General features: G+C 46.4%; 1 protein-coding gene across 1 annotated transcript in view; it reads left to right on the top strand.

The window, feature by feature from the left end:
* LOC149359399 (glutamate receptor ionotropic, kainate 2-like) overlaps positions 1-22,583 on the top strand; it is a 228,886-nt gene that overhangs the window by 179,538 nt on the left and 26,765 nt on the right. Inside the window, exons 6-8 of the mRNA XM_089571616.1 lie at positions 1,449-1,634; positions 11,926-12,084; positions 22,140-22,244. Coding sequence (XP_089427742.1) covers positions 1,449-1,634; positions 11,926-12,084; positions 22,140-22,244 — 450 coding nt within the window. The remainder of the gene's footprint in view (positions 1-1,448; positions 1,635-11,925; positions 12,085-22,139; positions 22,245-22,583) is intronic.

Below are 22,583 nucleotides of genomic sequence, written 5' to 3' on the forward strand. Positions count from 1 at the left end.
CAGGGCAATACGCGTCCTGCAACTGGGAGAGCCTCTTGAGTGGAAACCTTTGAATGTTGTCTCCGTCGGACTCTGTTCAAAGCTTCCTGTGGACTTGTAATCTGATTTCCAAAGACAATGAAGTGGAACAAAAATATATTGTCGTCTTCAATGTTTCTCTTTTGAGGAAAGATATCTGCGGGCCCCATAGTCTCGGACTGTTGCTCCTGCCGCTGGCGGGTGGAGGCTGCAAGCCTGTATCTTTTCTTTTTAAAGCGAAAGCTTTACTACTTGCACTTTCAAGCCTTTGCCGTGACGCGGCGGTGCCACCATTGACCTTTCGCATGACCTCTGTGTGACGTCACGCCGAAGAGCTGGGCGACCATCTCGCGCAGTCTGCGAGTAGTGGCGGTGCCACCACCGGCGGCCTTAGATTAGATTGGATTAGATTAGAACAGATTGGATTAGATTGGATTAAATTGAATTAGATTGGATTAGATTGGATTAGGTTGGGTTAGATTAGGTTAGATTAGATAGGTTGCGATTAGATTAGATTAGATTGGATTGGATTGGATTGGATTTTATTGGATTGTATAACCGATGCATCACCACAAGTCTAACCACAAGCACCACCACCAGCTACACGCCCAGATGAACCATGGCGTAGGTACGGATATTGCTTTCGAATTACCGGGCTTAACCAAGCTAAGCCACATAGAATTTTTATTTGCATGGATCGCTTGCACAGATAATATATGCTAGGTGTTTTGATGGCAGAAAAAAGTTTCCTATGGCTGTAGCTCCCGGCTCTTTTGGGATTCTAACGCTATGCGTTGAAATAATCTTTCATAATCTGCTTTCTTATTCACACTGCTTGACCATAAAGCAGAGCTCTACCAAGGAACATGCTTTGTACATGTCAAGTTACCACTGCTTCACTCCATGGGAACAGAAAAGACCACCCACCTTCATGAAAAAACTTCGCTTTGAAACGGAACCCTAGGATTGGGGAACACACGTTCTTCGCATCGTTTTTTCTGGACGTTTTAAGGAGAAAAAGTTTCAGTCGCTATTTTTTATTCCACTTGGAGTTACGATTATCAGAAAAATTTATTCTAGCAACATCGAGAAGGCAGATGGGCAACTCTTGTGCATGTTGAGCCATAATATTATCGTCATATATTTAACATTGGGTAAAGGAATATTCTCTCCATATTTATAGGCAGCTTAATTTTTGGCAGAATTGCAGTGAAAAGGCTTCAATGGTTGACCGTACCCTGACAAGTACTAACCACACTACAAAATCGGTTGTCGCGGCCTTTTCTCATGAGGCGGCTGAAAAGGGCATTGCTTCGTTTCCCTTCAATATGCGGCATTTCTTGGCGTAATGAGACCCGTGACTTCGGCCCGGAAAAAGCTCCGTGATCGAAGCCCCATGTGCGCTCTCTTTCCATGCCCATTGACGCCAGGACCTGCACACGGTCGACCTGCGGTCCTTCTACAGTTCGCGCTGCAACGTGACTGGCTTCCGCCTGGTGGCCACAGGAGAGCTGCCGGCCCACTTGGCACAGCGCCAATCAAAGCCAGACGCGGCCGTCGACGACTCACTAGAGCTGCTGTCCCCCAGGGCTAAGCAGATCTTCTCCAGCATAAAGGTGGGTCAGCCACTTCTCACGTTCTTGCCCCACCAAGAGTGCTTTTTGTTGCGTGAACTGCACTAGATCGATGCACAGAGCTTGTTATGGCAGAGTGGGAGACGCCGTTTCTACCTGAGAATAGCGAGGTAAACAGAGAATAAAATCATCGTAAAATAAAGAAAAAGGTTTTGTACATTCCTCATCAAAGAATACACAGCGACTAGGGAAGCATGAGCCCAGAAATTGGGGGTTGCGCCTGTGTTACCTCACACATTATTCAGACTAGATTGGTTGACTAGGAAAATGGATAAGTTTAACCTCTTTTATATGAAAAAAACAAGAAATCTACCTCTGCATTCGGCATCGTAGACCACGAATTTAAAAAGTGAAAGCTGGAAAGTTCGTCTTGCTGGTGTGAAGGTGGTAAGGTTTCTGGAAGTTTATGCAATCGCACGCGGACACATCAATGTCTGCTATCCGTGCACGCAGCTAAGAAGGTACCATAATGTGCAATTTGCTGTTCCTGGAACTACCCTAGTTTAATGCTGGCGCAGACGTTGTTGTCCCGCTGTATCGAATTACGTAAAAACGATATTTAACTGCTCCTCTAATGTCATTAGAGCGAAACTTTTTCTGATTTGAAAAAAAGGTCCAAAAACTAAACTTCGCGGCGTCCAAAGACCTATTATGGGCTTCCCTTTTATGTAAGGACACCCAGGACAAAGTACTGGACCGAACGAACGTTTAGTTGATATTTTATTTCAGCATCAAAGATTCCTTAAAATCTTGTTAGTCGCAAGCAATACACGTCGCTAGCGCCGATAGTAATGACGTATGAGATTAACGACATCAGTGAGTATCCATGACGTCACAGTACATGCACTCCAAACAAGATTATGCCTATAAGGGAGGAGTAAGGGAGCAAGCTGTCATTTATAGCGCACTCACTTTTATACAAGGGAGTGTGCTGGAGGAGAGTTTATTCCTTTTTTTTTACTCCTCTCAGTTTTCACTTTGCAACCGCAGCGGTGGCCTAGGGGATTCAGCATCCGCCTCGCATGCGAAATGGGCGGGGTTCTACCCAATGATGATACAATGGGTACGAGCTTTACCCTGGCCTGGTGCTCGGCTTCGTTATGGTAAAATGCTTAAAAAAATGGGGCTTTGATCCCCCCTTCAGGACACGAAAACACCTTGTGCCATGGTGCTCTTTGGCCCCAGATGCCCTTGCGCCATGAAAATTGACATTTCTTTCTATTTTGACGTCTCAGCGCATTATCGTCACTTTCTTTGAGCTGCAATGTTCGACGTCAGTAGTCCGTCGTCTGATCGAAAGGTGGCGTCTCTGACGCACCAGCATTAAAACCAGCTTAGGTGGCCGTGCGAAACCGTCACGCCGATCGGACGACGACCAGTCTAGCTGGGCTTCTCCTACTATATCTGTAATACAAATAAGCGAAATGAGCGACTAGATTGGCTCGTTTGCGCTTGGACACTCAGCAGCGCCAGGCCCGAGATTACTTGATTACTTAATTTTTCTGATGTCGGCTCATCAATGTCGGCCCAGATGTGACCGGGTTCACCGAAGTGCGTTGCAGGCATCCCACAGTAATCATCGCCGTCACTTCTGGACGACAGATTACGGCATTTTAATAATTGCAAATTAGCGCTGTACATGGCGCTGGATGAATCAATTACAATATATTTTAGGTACATCGAGGAAAGCAGATAAAAAGAGGGACAAATGGCGCTCGGTAGCGGTATCAAAAACCCGCTATCAAGCATTTCCATTGATGGCGTTCGCTTCCATCGACGTTTCTTCCAGAGTTAATCTACGCTTCGACCAGGGAGTGATCATTCTCAAAGAGGACTGTCGAAAAAAGGAGGCGTAAAAGGAATTGAGAACTGAGGGAACGATCTTGCAGTTGCTTTTAGCACGCATGCAACTATAAAAAAAAAACAGTAGCGCTGACCTGAAGTCGTCGCGATCGGAGCATTGCTGGGAAAATTTCTCGCCCGAGCGATAACAGACGGGCTGTTCGCTAAACAAGGTGCAAAAAAAAAAATGTTATGCCCTCTATGCCCTCTAGCGTTAGAGCCCTCTAGCGGCTCGGCTGCGGGCGGAGCGATGTGGACAGGGCGACGACTCTTGGTCGGTACGGACAGTGAGGCGTCCTGTGATTGTAATTTCTCAAAGGGACAGGCTGGCTACCACCTGAGTGCTCCGCTGGGACGCAGCCGTCCACTGGGAATTGGCATCGACATTTTGCGACAAAACACTTTTGCCCTTTTGTGTGTCCTCTCAGTGTGTGTCCTTTGTGTGTCATTTGTGTACCGCAGTTTGCCCACTGAAACCGGCCCAGGCGAGACGCTAGTTTGAGTATTCGGTGCCGTCCTTTGTTCGCTTTGGCTTTTCAAACCATATTTCTGTACCGAACTAGTTTAACGGTATTTCAAAAGCCGCTAGCGTGTACAGTCTATGTACGAGCGCAGACGATACAGTCTGTGCTTAACATCTCTTCGTGCCCATGGGACCGGAGTTGCCACCTTCCGGGGTTCTGATCCCACAAAACAGCCTGGAGCTCAGAAAGCGAAACTCAGTCGCTTAGCTTGAATCTTGCTATACAAATATATTTGCCGGACATAATAGTCCAGAAGCGTGCATCATACGTACAGTCATGAAAAATATGAGTGGGAATAGAGTTGGAGCATTGATGTATTGATTACTGTCTAATTATATGCAAAAATCTCAATTTTTTTACTCTTTTAACTAGTTTTCCTTTTCGGGTGTGATACCCAAATGTCGTTCTCCAATTTAGTAAGGAAATAAGTAAGAAATTTGCAATTTTATGCAAGAAATTTGTTCCCTCTCATATTTTTCCTGGCTGTACCATGTTTACTCTGAGCATCCAAAGATTATGATCGCTGTTGTAGTTTTCGGTCGTCGCGGTAAAGAGGCCCGAGTTTCCTGAAGTCGGCGCGCCTTCCACGCATGCGCGAGCCATCTAAAGAAAGGTGACGGCGGAGTAGACAAAGAGAGCTTTATGTCCAGTATTTACACGACCATGTAGAGGTTTGGCGCAGTGGCCGATAGCAAAACAGCTGTCAACAGCTCAAACGACGAATACCCGATTACATAGCTCCTCTCTTTGCTTTCTCTCCGACAACCAGGGGCGCGGTTTATACCCTCGGTTGTTGCCCCACGGTTACAGCACCCGCTCGTCGGGAGTATGGCTCGTCAGACCGCTTCGAGGCGGTTTGAGCTGGCTCCGTGCACGTTCGGGACCGTCCGGGCGAGTTGCCCCCGGGGCATAGCAGCGACCTGAGCCGGCTCTTCGTTAATGAGCTGTGCACCCGCCTTCAGCAAGAGGACAGTGAAAGGAACTTTTGGTGAAGAAGCGGTCGCACAACAGCACTACAGCTGACCGCAATCCGCTAAGGCGAGCTTCCACGTGACGTTGATGCCGGTCGCGCTTTGTTGCTTTGGCCAAGCCGTTGCCGTGCACCTGACCCACTCTTCGGGACAGAGTCAGTGCTTGCCGCCGTTGTCTCAGCATGTTTCGTCTCGAACTGTTTCGCTGGGTTGGTTACGACATCCTTGCTTCTCGCCGCCGGTCACTGTTTATATTTCTGCATCGCGCAGGATAACAAACTAAAACAGGCAACCACAACGCAAGCAAGGGCCCTTTGTCACCTGGTAAAAATACCAGGGTTCTTTGTCATCAAAATTTTCCTAGGTATATTTCACTTCTCTTTCTGTTTCTTCTGCAACAACAGTGAGAACTTCGAGTCTCTTCGTCGCTGACTCTAGGAGGTCAGTGACCTCTCCTCATCAATCTCTTCTTCACTGCCGTTGTTGCTGCTTTTCTGCATGCCAATGACGCTGGTGCTTCCGATGGGCGGAAGCTCTGTTTCTTGAGCCTTTGTTGATCTTCCAGTGGCCGCACTCATGTGCTTCCTTCTCTTCATTAGAAGCGGATGTCGGTTTCATAGGCTAGACCATCGGAGCTTCTTTTCTCTGACAATGTCATTGTTATTGCCAGCAGATCTACAATTACTACTTGGATCAGGTATGTGTATGATGCGCTTTCTATCATCCTCAAACCTGCCTCTACATCCTCCATGGTAATGAATGCACTTTGTTATCTTTACCGCTTCAAATCACGTCCACAGCTACGGTTCAGTTAAGAAAGGTATTTTCTTAAAAAGAAAAAGACATTCCCTATACTCCTTGGCTTCGCAGATTGTTGGCTTCCGTCATGCATGTAATAACGAGCATCTCTTTCCGTTCCCTTGAGTGCTGAATAGTTTATCGAGGGCCTCCAATCTGGTAGTCTTGATGCCATATATAGCATAAGAGGGTACTCGCACAGCTTCGACCGCGTTCCTTCGTGGCACTCGCGGCAATATGACGTACTACGTACGCCCCTATGAACAAAGTGGCGCTGGTTGACACCCTCAAGGTTCGGTTACACAACACATAAATAGCCCCGAAAGCAGAAGATTGAACAGCCGTCGCCTTGGCTCAATTAGTAGAGCACCGGACGCCCAATTCGATGGGTTCAGATCCCACTGGCGGTATGTGGTTGTTTCTTAGTGCGCTCGTATTATTCTCCAATTCGTGAAAACTACTAATAAAACAAGAGAAATTCCCTATCCTCCGCCGTTTGGGCGACCATTGGCTCCCGTCATGTATGTCATAACGAGCATCTATTTCTACCCCGTTCTGGGCTGAATCTTTTTTACACTGTTACACAGCTCCTTGGCCATTTTGAGGCGCTGGTGAACCGGCGGTTAAGCCTGATAAGAATGATGTCAGTAGTCTTGCTCCCATTTTCAGTGCTCCGGCCATTACAGCTGCTTTGCGAATTGTGGCTGAGGTCGCTGTGGTGGGAAAGCTCAACATTTGTTTTGCATCGCTCGCCGCAATTCCCGTAAATTTAAGCCTTCGCAGCGTCTGGCTGCTCAATATACATCCACTTACGTTGACCAAAAATCTCGCGTTTTTCTATTTCTGTGGGAGGTGATGCACAACCAGGTGTGTCATCCTGCGGTTGTGTCATCTTGCGGTTGTGTCATCCTGCTTGATTTTGCTTATGTCGGAAAAGCCATTTTCATCCCTGCCCAGTCGGACGTTCTCTACGCCTAGCTCTGCAACTACTTTTGCTTTTGACAATATCGTAAACTGATGTCCTGCCAACTCCTCCACATTAGTATTAAGTGAAACCACTTCAAATCTCTCTTCCAATGAGCCAGCTACGATATCGGAAGGTAGGAATGATGTCTCGCGCTTGGCGAACGCGGGACATCGTCTATTTTGATAGTAGGAGGGGAATCTGTCACACACGAGCTATTTGCCCCTGCCATGCTTTGGCAGTCCTGCTCTACTGCTGTACTCTTCAATAACATGTCACGACCGTTTGAAGCTTCCTTGCTATTAAGCCATATTGTTATATCGGCTTTCATCGGCTTTTCAACTGGTAGAGAAAATGTAAGTACGAGTGATGATTTTTTTCTTTTCGTAATGGTATTTTTAACAAAAATCCAGTGGTGACAGCTAATATTTCCTCAATAAAAAGCCATTGATTAAGGTGGAGTTCTCCAAGTCGCTGTCTAACACATCTAACATGCGTTTCACCACGTCAGATGGTTCGATAGAAAGAAGGGCTAACAGAGCCTGTTCCCAACGATCTCCCTCGATGAATCTCCAAGAAGAAACGTGGTCGAACTCAGTTACCTGGCCATATCCGCAGAGACGAAGAACGGCCGAAGCCTCCCTCGATTTCCGATCGGTAGCCTTATACCATACGGATAATGTTTTATTCCACTCCCCGAACTCATCCAATGTTGTTCACCCTCAAGGTCCATCAACTGAATTTCGTGAGCCTGTTATGATATTAGTGTCGCTGTTCTTTCTCGGCCTGCTCTCGACATTCCTTTCTACCTGTTCGCTCTCCAGGCTTTCTTTTTGCGCCTTTACGTCGTTGCTCTTTCTCTGCCTCCTAGCGCTTATGACGTTATTTCCTTTCAATCTCTCCACTGCGCGTTTGCCTTTCGAACTGGCCGTGATGTTTTTCGAACTCAACTGCCTTGCATCCTTTGTGCACTTCGAACTCGTGCTCATGTCCTTCATTCCTTTGAAACTCTCCGCACTCTCGGTGGTTTTGATTTCCAACTCCCTCTCGTTACGGTCGGCTTCTTCGGGCTCATGCTGTTAAGTTTTTTTTGCCTCCTCCTTCAATTGTTTTGTACGAATAGCGCCCAGCACTCGTTAGATTCCTCCGCCGTCACACCGTCTGCCTGGATGAGCTCAAGGATGCTTTCTTTCTTTTTGAGTGGCAGCAGAAAATGCCCAGCTTCTCAGACATTTCAAAGAACTCCTTCACCTTAAGGTTTCCGATCGTTCAGGATAGCCCCTTGCCGTTTGCCTCTTTCAAAATTCAACTGGTATTCATTACTGTCGAGCCACTTGTATAACACGCGCAAGAAATTCTCAGTAATGCCGTTTTCACGCCCTCAGCATCAGCCTTGGTTTGAAAGCCGTTTTTAGTGGCTGGCAAGAATCAAAGCTCTCAAACGCTTCGCACAGCCCTTCTGTAAACTACGATAACCTCTGCTAGAGAAGTATGGGGGACTCAGGGAAAAACGTTACTCATTCGTTACTCCAAAGTAGCTGACGCCGGGTGGATCCTGCAGCTGCCATCCATGTTATGTGTGGGCATTCCAGCATGGTCTCCAATGTTGTGACTTTATGGTCGTTACGTTGGAAGCACTGAATTTCCTGAATTTGGCGCGTCTTCCTCCTAGAGCAAGGAATCCGACGAAAGATGAGGGCGGAGCAAAGCAAAAAGGCTTTTGTGACGGAACAGCGCAAAACACCAGGACAAGAGACAAGCGCTTGTCTCTTGTCCTGGTGTTTTGCGCTTTTCCGTCACAAATGAATAACCAACATGCCCAAGCTGCTGTCCTGGCAAAAAGGCTTTGTGTGCAGTTTTTACATGGCAGTGCAAAAGTTCCGCGCGAGGATCAACAGGATAATTGATTCTCGAGAAGGGGCCCGTTGGAACGACGGAGTCCCAATCGCCGCGTCTCGATCACTGCTCTCGGCTTCGCCGCTGTTTACGCCGGCCCAGAGCACATTTGGGGTCGTCCGGGTGAGGCGCCGCCGGACGCAAGCAGCTAGGTGAGCTGGCGCTACGCCAATGGACTCGACGCTTGGCTTCAACAGGGTGCCAGGGGAGCGAGGGTTGGTTGAAAAAATTCGCTGTGGCTTAGCTTGGTTAAGCCCGGTAATTGCGAAAGCAATATCCGTACCTACGCCATGGTTCAGCTGGTAGTGTAGCTGGTGGTAGTGCTTGTGGTTAGACTTGTGGTGATGCATCGGTTACACAATCCAATCCAATTCAATTCAATTCAATCCAATCCATCCCAATCCACTCATATCTAATTTAATTTAATTTAATTTAATTTAATCCAATACAATCTAATCTAATCCAATCGAATGCAATCAAGGTCAAATGAAGGTGAATGGTGGTCACCGCTGCGGCACGGCAAAGGCGTGAAAGTGCAAGCAGTATTGCTTTCGCAATAAAAGCTCTGGCTCAAGAACCGGGGCAATACGCAGCGTTTTAAAGAAAGATGGCAGCAAATAAAGCTGTGTCGTCTCCACTTATATTACCCTTGGCCTCTCAATGAACGGGCTTCGCTTCAGAAACACACTATGCCTCCATCCTCCATCCTCCTGATAACACTCGGTCACACTGTCGTCCTATTTGTTCAAAGAAGTGGTGTCGGCCCTGAATGTTAGGGATTTCCGTCCTGCTGCGGCGCTTGTCGAGTAGCAAGTGACTCGCCCCCCCCCCCCCCCCCCCCCCTCCTTCGCATTTGCGCTTTCCTTCGTATGCCGCAGGTGGTTACTTGATTAGCTGAGAGTTGACGCTCTGAACGACCCAGTAGATATAATTGTTGACATTGGGTTTTTTTTTTTTTGAAAACGTTACTCATTTGATCTAGATCAACTGATTGCATACCTTTATTTGTTATTCCTGAAAGAAATAACCAGACATGAAGTCTATGGGTATTTTTGTCAGCGTTGGCTTTCAGACCGTGTAAGTAGGGCCGCAAACAGGGGTAATTTTTCGCTCAGTAAATTGCAGTAAACTCGGACCCCCTTTTACGGCTAGCGTCATAATTGCCTTCTCGATTGAATTTCATTAAGGTACGCTGGATAGAGGTCATTCTATCCGGATTGTGGGCCCTATATGAGACCCTTCGTAAGCCTTCATGCCACCTGAAAAAACTACCTTTGAGAACTTCAGGGCAGGTTTCTTATTTTGACACCTCTTATAAAAAGACGTCGGTGAGCCTATTTTTATCCAGTCTGAGAGAAACGACTCTGAAAGCACTGTAAAACGCTGCTGGACCTTTTGACGGCATACCGCTGAATGACGGTTCAAAAAAACGTGAGCATGGTGTAACTTCAGGGTGAAAAAAAAAAAACCTGGACCGGTAAAAAGACGCAGCACGTGCAGGGGTGCCGTTCATGTCATCAGCCTCTTCCTTCTCGTGCTGGCTCCCCGTTTTTCTGAGCTTTATTGCTATCTAGATAGCACAGCGTCAAACAAACTGTCCTCATACGTACGAAGTGGGCACAGGAATTTAGTGTTATAGTATCAAAAACTGTCACCTATTTGCTGAAAGCGTCGACGTCTTGCGTAGAAATTGAAGCACATGTCACCGTTAATTTGAGGCAAGTACGCGTAATAAAACGGGTCAACGGCTATTTAAAGCCAAAATTGCACACTTCAAAGCTGAAGCACTTACAACACCATAGCTCATATGCGACTGCTGCAATTTCAGCGCCGTGCTATCTACAGCATGCGCGGTATTCATCGATTAATAATTCGAGAGCCGTGCCATATCGGTTTGCACTTACGTATCTCGCACAATCTACGGTGCACCGTATTTTTTCTATTTTTTCATTTCTTGGCGGCCAGCGGAATTCTTTCCAGTGCATTTGAGAAGCCGATCTCGTAGCATAGGTAGTTAAGAGCCAGGGCAGCGCTGGACTACTTAGCTGTTGGGGGAGAATAGCGCGAGGTTTCTGGAGATTCACCAGTGACCTGTGGCATTGCGTCGAGATCAGAAAGCATCCAGAGGAACCGTCTTCTACCGTGCGCAAATTCTTAAAAGCAGGTCACACTTCAACAACGAAAGGGACCAGCACTGGACGGACGCTGGCTGCGATAGCGACAGCCAATACCGCGCGTGTGAAAGCCAGAGTTGCAAGCCCTCCACCCGGTTGAAACGGTTCTTGTGCCCCATAGTGCCATAAGTCGCAGGTTAATTGTCAGAGAGGTCACACACTCTTTCAGCCAGAACCATGTCGTCTAGCGCGCAGGAAGTCAGTGACCTGGCAAACACAAAGTGAATGCCTTCGACTCGTGCAGGCATCTGCTGGTAGAACAGGGTGCACGCCACTATTCTGAAGGGCTCAATAAACGATGCGGCGTACCATATGGTGGTGGTCGTAGTGGTGAAAACATTTATTAAAAAGGGACAAAAGGATGTTTGGATCAGCCTTTAAGGGACTGATCCTTACAAACACTTGGTGGAGGTCCCAAGTATGGGACCCCAGTGGCGGTGGCCGCCGCCCGGGCGCGCCCGACTAAGGCTTGTTGGGCCTGTCAGTTGGAGATGAGTAAGTTGGGGCCTGTAAGTTGGGGGTTGGGGAGGAGGGGAATAGCCGGGTTGGAGGGGCAGGCCCACACCATGTGATAGGTGTCAGAAGACACCGCACTATAGTGAGGACAGCTGCCGTTAAAGGAGGGGTCAAAATGTTTTAATGCTGCCGGGCACAGAAATGTATTGGTGAGAAGGCGGAGAAGGAGCCGCTCATCCGCCTTCTTCAGGCCTTTACATGGGCGAGGGTAAAGACGATGACTGTCTTGATAATAGGTTGTAATATCTTTGAAGGTATAGATCGGATTAGGATCGGGTTCCTGATCGGGTGGGGAGGAGCGGCAGCTAAAGAATTGCCAATAAGACTGGTACGGCCCCCGTAGAATGAAGTTTACACTTTGTAGAATTTCCCTGATGGTCCTAAGAAGTTTAAAAAGTGCATGCGACCACAGTGGGCACTATTGTGTGTGAACTCTAAACAAAGAATGGCGTTATTCGGCGCGACGAATGCGCCGATCTGTGATGTGCACTGCTGTCACAAAGGAGCCAAAAAAAGAAGTTCATGACCACAAATAAAGCGGATCAATAACGGCGCCTGTTTTTCTCTTCCTCCCTTCCATGCTCACAGTCGGAAGCGGCCCTGGCTCACGACGCGGTGCTTTCCTTCGCACGTGGTCTACAGACGCTTAGCCGGAGCCGGAATCTAGAGCCCCGACACGACGCTTCGTGCGAACCCGGTCGCTCCCCATGGCCCTACGGGCTGTCTCTCGCCACGCAGATCAAGGCGGTGAGTGTTTACAGCACAGGATGTTCTGCATGCTCAAAAGAGAAAGATCAGTCTTAGCTCTTCTTCATTTCCATTTCTATGTTTCACATAGCCCTGTGTAAAGTCTGCTGCTGATGGTTCGTGTCGTATGCGACCAAATGGTGGATTTCACCAATGTAGCAGAGGCACAAAGAACGTTTTCAGGAAGTAACTGCTACGCGAAAAGCATCAGGGCAACTGAGAAACATTTTGCAGCACATACAAGCGCAGTTTTTTGGCAGTCATAAAAGTGAGAACGTCCTGAGTATACGTAGCCCAATACTCCACTTCAGCACTAGCCCTTAAATAAACTGGGCAAAAAGAGAATATATAGTGTCTATAATCATCCAAAAGCCAGAACCGCGGGTTCGAGCTCTGGTCAAAAAGAGAATATATACAGTCTATAATCTTCCAAAAGCCAGAACCGCGGGTTCGAGCTCTGGTCAAAAAGAGAATATATACAGTCTATAATCATCCAAAACCCAGAACCGCGGGTTCGAGCTCTAGGACAGCAGAACTTGCGTCAACCTAATTTAAACAATCAGAGTGCAGTAGGCTTTTACAGCAATGGAGCGGCGACAGTAACGCCTTCTGAGCATTGATATGTCCGCAGGCTAGAGCAAGGCGAGAACTCCAAGCTTTGTGTGAATGTTATGCTTTAACGAATTTTTTTAACATTGAGAAATTGCAATTGCAATTAAAAAATAAAAAAACGTATTTTGTGAAAGCACAGGCATTATTAATCGGCAGTGTACTGCTAATTGCTAATGCGCTGTTGAAAATATGGCATTGTAGAAATTCTTTACCTTATTGTATCGCCTCGTTACCATAAATGCGGCAGAAACTGCGTGATTTGAAGAATTATAGGAATCGCCTTTCAGGGCTAGTGAACATTATTATTCTCAGAAAGTTTGACCAACAGAAAGGCAAAATTGGAAGCTCCAAGACTCAAAGAAAGTGCCTGCTTAACATTCATGAACACTCTCTATCGCCATCTAGGGACATGAATTACGTATACCTAGAGCACGGTGCTTTAAAGCGGAATGCACGACGGCGGTACGAAAGTTCATCGCGACAACTCTGAGTGGTAGTGGTACTTACTTGTGCAGGTTTTTTCAACTCTGATACTTTCGCTACACAACTGTACAACTTTGTAGAGATTTAAAGTTCTAGATGAACTTTAGTTGGATATAATTGCTACGAGAGCTAGTTCTTTTAGGTTACGTCTTGTTTGTGAACATCGCGACATAGTGGCAAAATTAGCACAGAGCATAGCTACTTTATAGCGGATTGTTTCTGAGGTATTACTTTCTTTCTCTCAGTACCACATCATTTATAGGCATGCAGTATCATTTATTTGATGCGATTAAAATTTTAAAATTAATGCACGCGGGAGGATGTCCTCGATACCAGACCAAGCTGGCAGAACAGACACATTGTAAGCATAGCGTAAACATATATGGTCATTTAAAGTAAATAGTCAGATGAGGCAAGCAGGTAAAACGCGTCAAAAGGTGCAAGTGTTGGTACTAACCACCACTTCGCAATTCTAGAAAACATTTTCTTAAGTGGAAGGAGTAGCTAGTTTGGTATCTGACCTTTTCGTGTGCAGTGCGGATGAAAGTGCGAAATTGGTCCGTAATGGCAATGCCACACTACGCCTCACTTTGCGCTTTCGCATGAGTAAGTTCTGCGGTAGATGGCTGCTGTACAATGAATATTTTTGATGGGACAGGAAAACCGAAATAAGGGGCGCTTTTGACATGCATATGAAGAAAGCCAACAGCCAATGTCCATAGGAGGGTGTTTATATCTTTTTTATTTGTGGTGTTAATCTGCGGGAGAATATTACTGCGATTAGTCTTCCGCTTAATGAAAACTAAATATAAAGGAGAAGAAAAAAACAACCATGCCACCGCTGGGATCCGAGCCCACGACCTTGCAATCTGGCGTCGAGTGCTCTACGAACTGAGCTACGGCGACGGCGACTGCGGAACGCGCAATTTTCGATGAAATCCTTTGTACTGCGAATCGCGAGTGTTTCTTGCCTGCATTTAGTTTTGCTTATCTGACCACGAGAACAGGTGGGGAAAGCCGTGGATGAGACCACAGGAATATTTTTTCGTGTAAAATTGCTGTGGGGTGGTGAACTGGCGGCGGTAGCCGCAACAGGTGCAGTACAGTCCCGACAAGCGAGAGAGAGCCAGCACTTAGCCGGCGCGGGCCGCTGTCTACACTTCAAAGAAACACATACGCCATCTAATTGACATGTAATTTCATGAATTACATGTAATTACATTACATTGTGATGAAATTTAGGTGAGCATTTTACGCTACAATCCCTGATTGCAAGGACGTACAGTGGTGAGCAGCCTTGTCTAGAGCGCTTGAGCAGTGCGCACTTGGTAACAAAATCCGAAATTAGAGAGCAGCCCCTCATTACAGGGCAAAGTTTTCGTACCTGCTTTGTTTACGAGGCTATCTGGCGCTACTTCCGTGCAAGCGTTGCAGCTGGACCCTAGAGGCTGCCACAAAATCTGGATTTGTTTGCAAGGAAGTGCACCGCCCGAGCGCTCTAGACAAGGCTGCTCACCACTGTACGACAAAAATTCATTGTACGGCAATAGAAAGTTTTTACTTTTCTACTCTCGAAATTCAAATGATTTCGAACCAGATTCTACAAGTCTGGAAGCACTCCTAGCCTTAAAAAATTTTATATTTTGGATAATAATCGTACTGTGGACGATCACAGCTAGCTACTTTCCTCTTCTGCATTTGCAACTATTGAATTCGCTATGACCTCTTTTGACTAAATCGTAAACTTCGCTGATGTGTATTTCACGGGCGGCTTCTTCCTCATGGGCCCGAACGTCGTGCCTTTGACGGGCGGCTTCTACTCAGTTAGGTGGTAGTTTCCGTGTTTCCTTGTTTCTCGGGCGGCTTGGAGCTCGGACGCCTGCATCTCGGGGATCGCACGCGCCTTAGGTTTAGTCTCGGCCCATTGCTCGTACCGGGAACGCTTACGTGGATGCGGCGCGCTTTACTTTGAGCATCTTCCTGCCTGCGAGCTCTGGCCGCTCGTTTGCGCGCTGCATCCTTCCCCTATCTTCTGAACGGTGTTCCTTCTCTTTCTTTCTTTCTTCCTTTCTTTCTTTCTTTCTTTCTTTCTTTCTTTCTTTCTTTCTTTCTTTCTTTCTTTCTTTCTTTCTTTCTTTCTTTCTTTCTTTCTTTCTTTCTTTCTTCCTTTCTTTCTTTCTTTCTTTCTTTCTTCCTTTCCTTCTTTCTTTCTTTCTTTCTTCCTTTCTTTCTTTCCTTCTTTCTTCCTTTCTTTCTTTCCTTCTTCCCTTCTTTCTTTCTTTCTTTCTTTCTTTCTTTCTTCCTTTCTCTCTTTCTTCCTTTCTTTCTCTCTTTCTTCCTTTCTTTCTTTGTTTCCTTCTTTATCTCTTTCCTTCTTTCCTTCTTTCTTTCTTTGTTCCTTTCTTTCTTTCTGTATCATTTTATACGACAGCTGTCCCAGAGGTTGCAACAAAAGGCAATCTTTTTATAGATAAAAGCCACAGCGCCGAAAGTATGTGTACTCTCCGCAGCTAACATTAACACAGCAAGTAATAGATTCTTTTAAAATATAGTCAGTAAGACAACACAACAACAAAACATCTAAACGATTTAGCTCAACAATTTGTGATGTGGTACCCAAGGAAGATACCTATTAACGCATTGAAGCAAATATATTAAACAAATTTCTTGAACCCCACTTAGAGGTTTGCAAGGCGTCCATGATACTAGGATTATTGCTCATTAATGTCGATACGTTTGTGCGAATCATTGGGATTGAAATGATGTGAAGCCTAAAGATATGCGATTGACGCAATGTTCACCCGAACATGGCAACTTCGGGACTGCGTACAGCACCTGGGCACTCGTGTCATGACGCCCTCTATGTAGCGGCTGACTCACTGCTCCTCGGCGTGTGCGGGCGACTCACTGTTGCCATACGCGCAGCTCTCTCCACTAAAGGCGTCCTCCCTCTTTCTTCTGTGCTGTGTACGGTATTCGTGAAGGCGCTTGATGTCGACCGACCCGATCACTGCGCATAGACCGAAAACCACCGCTCAAAGAGCTAGGGCTCGAAAATTACGGGACTTTATCCCATTGGTTCACCGGGTGATAAGAGTCGATGGTATAAGGCTCACGAAATAATAACGTAATACATCACGATTTTTGCAATGCCTGCTGAGGATGATAATGATTTGCTGATGCCGTGCTTTGTACTCTCTTTACGCACTTTGATCTCGGAGCCGCTCGTTGCTGGGCTACGTCCCGAGCGCATTGTTCGTCTTTTCAGCGCGCAGCACGTTTGCGGGCTCTGCACGTCTGTTTACGTACAGCCTTCCGACGCTACTCCTCCTTTGAAGGGGGCTAAGGTATCTATACCCCACTATATCTGCCCTGCTAGACAGAGGCCTGTCCGTTTAATCTATAGTTAATTATTTTCTTACATCCGCTGCCAAATACCACTTCCTTGCAAACATGGTCTATGAGACCATGGGTTACCTGTTTTCCGCATTATATGCCCGGCCCATCCCCTGATATAACCACCGTGCTGACTTTTAAGTTATTGTTGCCCACATCATGTTCTTCCGCAGTTCGCGGCGTTACTGAGATGTTATTTATTACCAGTTATCATCAGTGTTCCTCAAGCCAGTATTATTAATACCTATTGTGAACACGCGTTGAACAGCACCGAAGAGATTATGTCCTTTCCTGACACCTTCCTTGGTTAGTATTTTACCTCTTCTCTTGTCGAGGAGTTCGGTCGCTGTGCCAGTCTCTATAGATTTAGCATATTCATAGGTAAGCCACTTCTCACCAAGGTTACGCAATGCCTACTTGACTGATGATGTTTAAACTGAATCCAATGCCTGTTCGTAGTCTTTGGTCTTTGAAGCCAGGGTGATATAGTGCGTATTACATTTTACACTGCTTAAGACCTCGCACATGAAAGCGGAGAAATCTCCGAATACGATCACAAAAAACACATAATCGTTTTACAGTGCTTGCTGGCTCACTGCCTTAGCGAGCGCTGACGAAGCTTTCCAGTGAGGTGATGCAGCTGCGTGGATCACACAGATATTATTGGTAACAAATACGGCACCAGACATTTCGTCTCGTTGCATGAAGCATCACTTTGACGCCCAGGACTCAACGAGTACGAAACCTACTGGTCTCCGCAGTCATGCGACATTCAAGAAGCCGTGGTTATCACCTCCCTTTTCCTGCTGCGTTGCAGATGTCTTTTTTCGTCTGTGGGGTCCGAAATTCGTATTTTATTGTAACAGATAGCAGTGCGGCATGCCGCAGTTGCAGATTTGAGAAATTTCAGGTGAAAATTATGTGTTCGTGTTTCGCTTTTTTCTTATTTCTGTCTTCTCGTCTTCTGTCTCTGTAGAGGGGGATGAACGCCAGATCGTTCTCGCGAGTAAAAAAATGCGGCCACACCGTTCATTGACGCAAAAAATCACTTTACCACTGCAGCAGAAGACCGCAAGCTTCACGATGAAGACCGCTTTGATTAGCGGTCGCTCTACCGCAGAACGGTGTACTAATGCTCGGCTTTCGTAACGAGTGAATTTAGTGCTCTTATCCGAGCGCAAGACAGAGAACCTAAATTTGGTCTGCGTTTGATTGTTCCATCTGCTCCGTTACAATGAAATGTACAAAAGTAAGAAAAGTGATACCAAATTCCCGTGTCTACCGGCACCGGAACTTGTTCTCTTCTTCCGCACTCGAGTCGTGTCTTTACTTATGGTAAGTATGGGCCGTGGGTTCAAATGGCGTGCCGCGAAAACCAACGTGCTGTCAAACATCTCGAAAACTGGGTTTTCAGGGCGCAGGGTCCGTCTTTATATACGTTTGTTTATTTCAATTGTACACGCTGATCTATGCGCAGTTTATGCTCATAAGGCGTCTCTGGCCCCTGTAGAAGATGAAGGTCGTAATCCACAGCTTAATTATCAGCACAGCGTAATTAGCAGAAACTCTGCCACATCGCCAACAAGCTTTAGTTGATACGAAGGCGAGACGGATATGCGTTGTAAAATAAACACTGTGACTCCAGAAATCGAAAATGAAATAGGATTTGTCTTCCATCGGATCATGACATGCTCATGAAAATGCGAAATAAATTTATTGATTTGCATTGTCAGGATGTGTGTAGACACAATATTTCCTGAAAGTTGGTTCAAAAAGAAATATAAAATAACAAGTAAGCACGTGGATTCAGAAGAATGTTGACCAGGAAAAGGAACTGCGTGTGAAGAAGACATCATATAACTGAATTTCCTGCCACAAGAGTTAGCGCTTGAAGCGCTTTATTCTTCTCAGCCGACCATTTCTCTGTATGCAGTAATTTCTATCAATTAAATCCATCGCCATGACCACAAATAAAAGCAAAACATTTCATGTTCTTCGTGTGGCCTCTTCGGTGCATAAAAGCTGCGTCTGCCTTTCAGCAAAATCTTGTTTTTGTGTTGTTGTCTTTTTTGCTCTGTATCGCCATGGAAAGTGGCCAAGAGCGGTGCTAGCACAGCCTCGATGTTTCGGTTGCAAAAGCAAGCGATTTCGAGCGAGGGATTGCCATTTATACCCACTGCTTGAGCCAAAATCCATCGCTTTCCCTTTCTCATTCAGCTAGTGAGCCCGTATATTACAGCCGCGAACATACAACACAAAGCAAGCGGGCTCTGTTGCGTGTGACGCAGGTAGTGATGCTTTAATGAATAAGCAGTGACGAAACAGGCGCGCTCGGCAAACTCATCTCTATACGCTGTCAGGCGAGTTTAACTTGTTCAGAAAATAAAATAGAAACGCTCAGTGCAAGCCCCGAGGGAATGGCCTGTGCCTATGAAGCTCGATTTCGAAACCGTTAGTGCAATTTAGCTTTCATTGCTTGGTCACATTCCTTTAGACAGCTTCTCGGCAAAATATATTTATTTCACTTTTCAGCCTCGTAGTAAGGCATTGCTTCATTTATCATGCACGGAAGACTACCTGGGGAGTAGAGGCAATGCATTATTTTTAAAAAAGCGGTCCAAAAAAGTGGTTTCTTTTAAAAGAATGTCTTTAAGCACTTGATATTTCTTCTACTATCATTGATCATGAAATCATGCTGCCATCATCATATCTTACTACCATTTGATCGTACCATCAAATTGCTTTACCTGCGCTGGTGCAGTATTGACAGCATGATTTTTGCACCTACATGAATAAAAACGCTCACATGCAAGGATAATTAGAGCCATGAGTATAAGAGAATGCAGGGAGTTCTGCAATAGCTATTCCTATTCCAGTGTGATTTATTTTCTCCCGAAAGGACATATTGTTAACTATGTTTTAATTTGAAAGCAATACTACGCTGGGTCTAAGCGCTCGTCGCGTGGTCCGTGGACCCCCCTGCTTTCGAAAACGAATTGGCCAGCATGGGTGGCACAATATCTACCGTTGGTTGTGATAGAAAGAGCCACCGGCCAGTGCAGTGGTGCATCATTTAATCGCTGCGCCACTGGGATGGTAGTGGCATGAGGACTCGCCGCATCTATGAATGTTAAGTAGAGAATGGATAATTCTGCATTTATGGACATTACCCCACTACAGCAATCACGTCATAACCTTAAGGAGAAGCATAAGTATCCTCTCCAACTGAAGAATGAACACCTGCTCTCGCACATCTAGGCTTCCCTACCCTACCAATTTTTTTTTGTCAATGTGTATTTTTCCTTCCTTAGTCGGTACTTTTTCGCTCCATTCATGTTCACCTGATTCCTTTTTCGTAAGCAAACTGTGTTTCGAGCAACAAGTTTGTATTCGCGGATTCAAGAGGCTAGGCTATTTGCTGTGCAATTCCAAACGGCATTCGCATAATCCTTTTCATAAGCACGCGACGTCGGAATTTGAATCGAGTGGCGGAAAAAGTTAAATACATATTTTATGCGAAGCATATTGCTAGAGCTACCACTCACGCCGTCGCCGTGGGACCCCCACGTGACACCGTGACGTCACACCACATGACACCGTGACGTCACGCCACGTGACATCGGATGAGAGAGACGGCCTCCACCTCGCGCCGTCGCCGTGGGACCCCTAGCCGTCACGCCACGTGACACCGTGACGTCATACCACGTGACATCGGATGAGAGAGCCGGCCTCCACCTCGCGCCGTCGCCGTGGGACCCCTAGCCGTCACACCCGCGCATTCCCGCGCATTTCGAACGCGCGTTCACACTCGGTGTAGGTGAAACGCTCGCTCCACCGGGCAGGCAGACGCGGCTTCCGTGGCAATCCAGGCGCTCACCCAACGCGCGTCTCGGGGTTAGTCGGCGTTCCGCTGTAGCCATGCCGTTGTCTTCCCCCACGACGAAGGCTTCTAGTGGTTGTATTAAAATGACCAAGTATTCAACCGAGGAAAGCCATGTATTACCAAGCCTAGCCACTAATATGCTTCGCATTCCCCAGGCTTAGCCAAGCTGAGCCTCAGCAGTTTTTCACCAACAAATGTGTTTTTTGACATAGGTAGAAAGAGCCATGAAACATTTTTACTAAACGCCCTGAATTAAAGTATAAATTCAGGGCGTTTACCTACTGTAAAATCAGTAAACTATAAAAACAGTGCAGCAAATAACCTTGAAATGAAAAGTCCTTCCGGGATTAGAGCGCATTTCATTAGCGATAACTAATGATCTGGGGCAAAACCGTTGTTTTTGATTTTAACGAATTTCGAAGGAGCAGCACACCTCATTTGAAAGAGAGAGCTTTGTATAGAGAGAAAGCAGAGGTTGGCCTGTACAGCCATTATCTTGCTTGATGCACTGCAGTGGGAAAGGAGAAGATGAGCAGAAAGAGGGTTGCGGTGAGTGAAGCTGTGGACGAACGAGAGGTGCGGATATATGTAAGCTCATTGGGAATGTGCCGTATTAAGAGCGCGAGTTGATACTCGTGCAGTGGAAGAAACAAAAGAACGCCCACATTGCCTGGCGTACTTTTCAAGACTGCGGCAAAGCGGTCAGTGTGAGATTCTCCGACAGTGGCGTGCTCTCGAAACGAGCCAAGAAAACGGCCATCGGCCGTCTTTCGCGCGCATGAACAGGGCACGCAGAGATTACATGGCCCCATTTCTGATTTACGTGAGTGGAAGAGTATTCTGCAGAGTCCGCACGCACAGTTAAATGAAGATAGGTTGCAGAAGCGGCTCCCAAACTTAGCATTTGTAGAAGGCGTCACTGGTTGCGCCGAATGCGAGTAGGAATAGTGAAGGTTGGAGTCAGCCTCTCAGGATGTTTTTTCTAGAGTTCCTGGTTGAGCCCGGCGTCTCGCCGTTTCATGGCGCATAGAGCTAAAAAAGGGACAGGTGGCGCCAGGTCTCTGAAACTGCACTGCTGTTCGTACGTCATTGCTGACAGCAATGCTTCCTAAAGCAATGCCTTGCCTTTAGCAAGGCATGGGCCGCAGCATGTCCTTTGAGCGTGATGTGGGCACTGCTTTGCTTCAGCTACAGCATGCTAATTTCTGTACAGCCCGCAGTGGTCCATGACGCACAGATACACAATACGGCGGCTTGTTTGTTGTGCAGAAAAATGCAGCTCAGAGATGCACAGTGCGGAATACGGGTAGGAGGCTAACCGTATAAAACATTGTAGGATTTTCAGCGCCGGGTTCTAACGAAAATAAAATATGCACTACGTCTAGGTAGGCTATTCACAGATTTGCCGAATGGCTTCACATTACGGATAACACAGCGTGATTCATGTTGTTTTGCAATGCAATACATCGCTTCAAATCATCTGCTGAGTGTGTATCATCTGAGGACCATAATTTGCTTGCGTTGCGTAGCCGACGTATGAACTCATCGCAAGAAGTAGTCTCCTCGCAGCTTGTGGCTTTTACTTTCACGGTACTGAATTTTCATAAGTAACTATCGAGATTTTTATGCAGAGTGCATTGAGGCGCTGAACGAATAATATGACTTCTTTTTTGTTTTCCAGGGCACAGTCTCAGGTCTGACAGGGAGGGTGCAATTCGACACCTTCGGGTCCAGGACAAACCTGTCGCTGTCACTCGTTCAGCTAAAGGAGGCCGGGCTGTCAGTGGTGAGTTTTCAAGAAAACCTATCACGAGCATGGTCAAAAGTTTGACACCCAATACATCGATGCATCAACTTTCGCATTTTTACCGACTCGCAGGAGGCGACTCCTTTCAGTGTTCTTAGACACTGGCGATTCCTTCTAAGCGTTTTTTATCGGCAATTTGCGCATTGTCAACTTCGAATAAGCTGTTGTTTTCTTTCGCTGCGTCTGCTTTCTACATCTATAATTGTTTTTAATGGTGCTGAGTGATGCAAACAAATATGGACTTTGCCAAAAGTAGCGAAGCCTCAAGATCGAATGGTCCCGAAGCGCGAGGTCAACGGTTCTCATTACCTTACACAG

This window comes from Amblyomma mixtum, chromosome 2, assembly GCF_055824585.1.
Source record: "Amblyomma mixtum isolate Tamu chromosome 2, ASM5582458v1, whole genome shotgun sequence".
NCBI classification, from domain to species: domain Eukaryota; kingdom Metazoa; phylum Arthropoda; class Arachnida; order Ixodida; family Ixodidae; genus Amblyomma; species Amblyomma mixtum.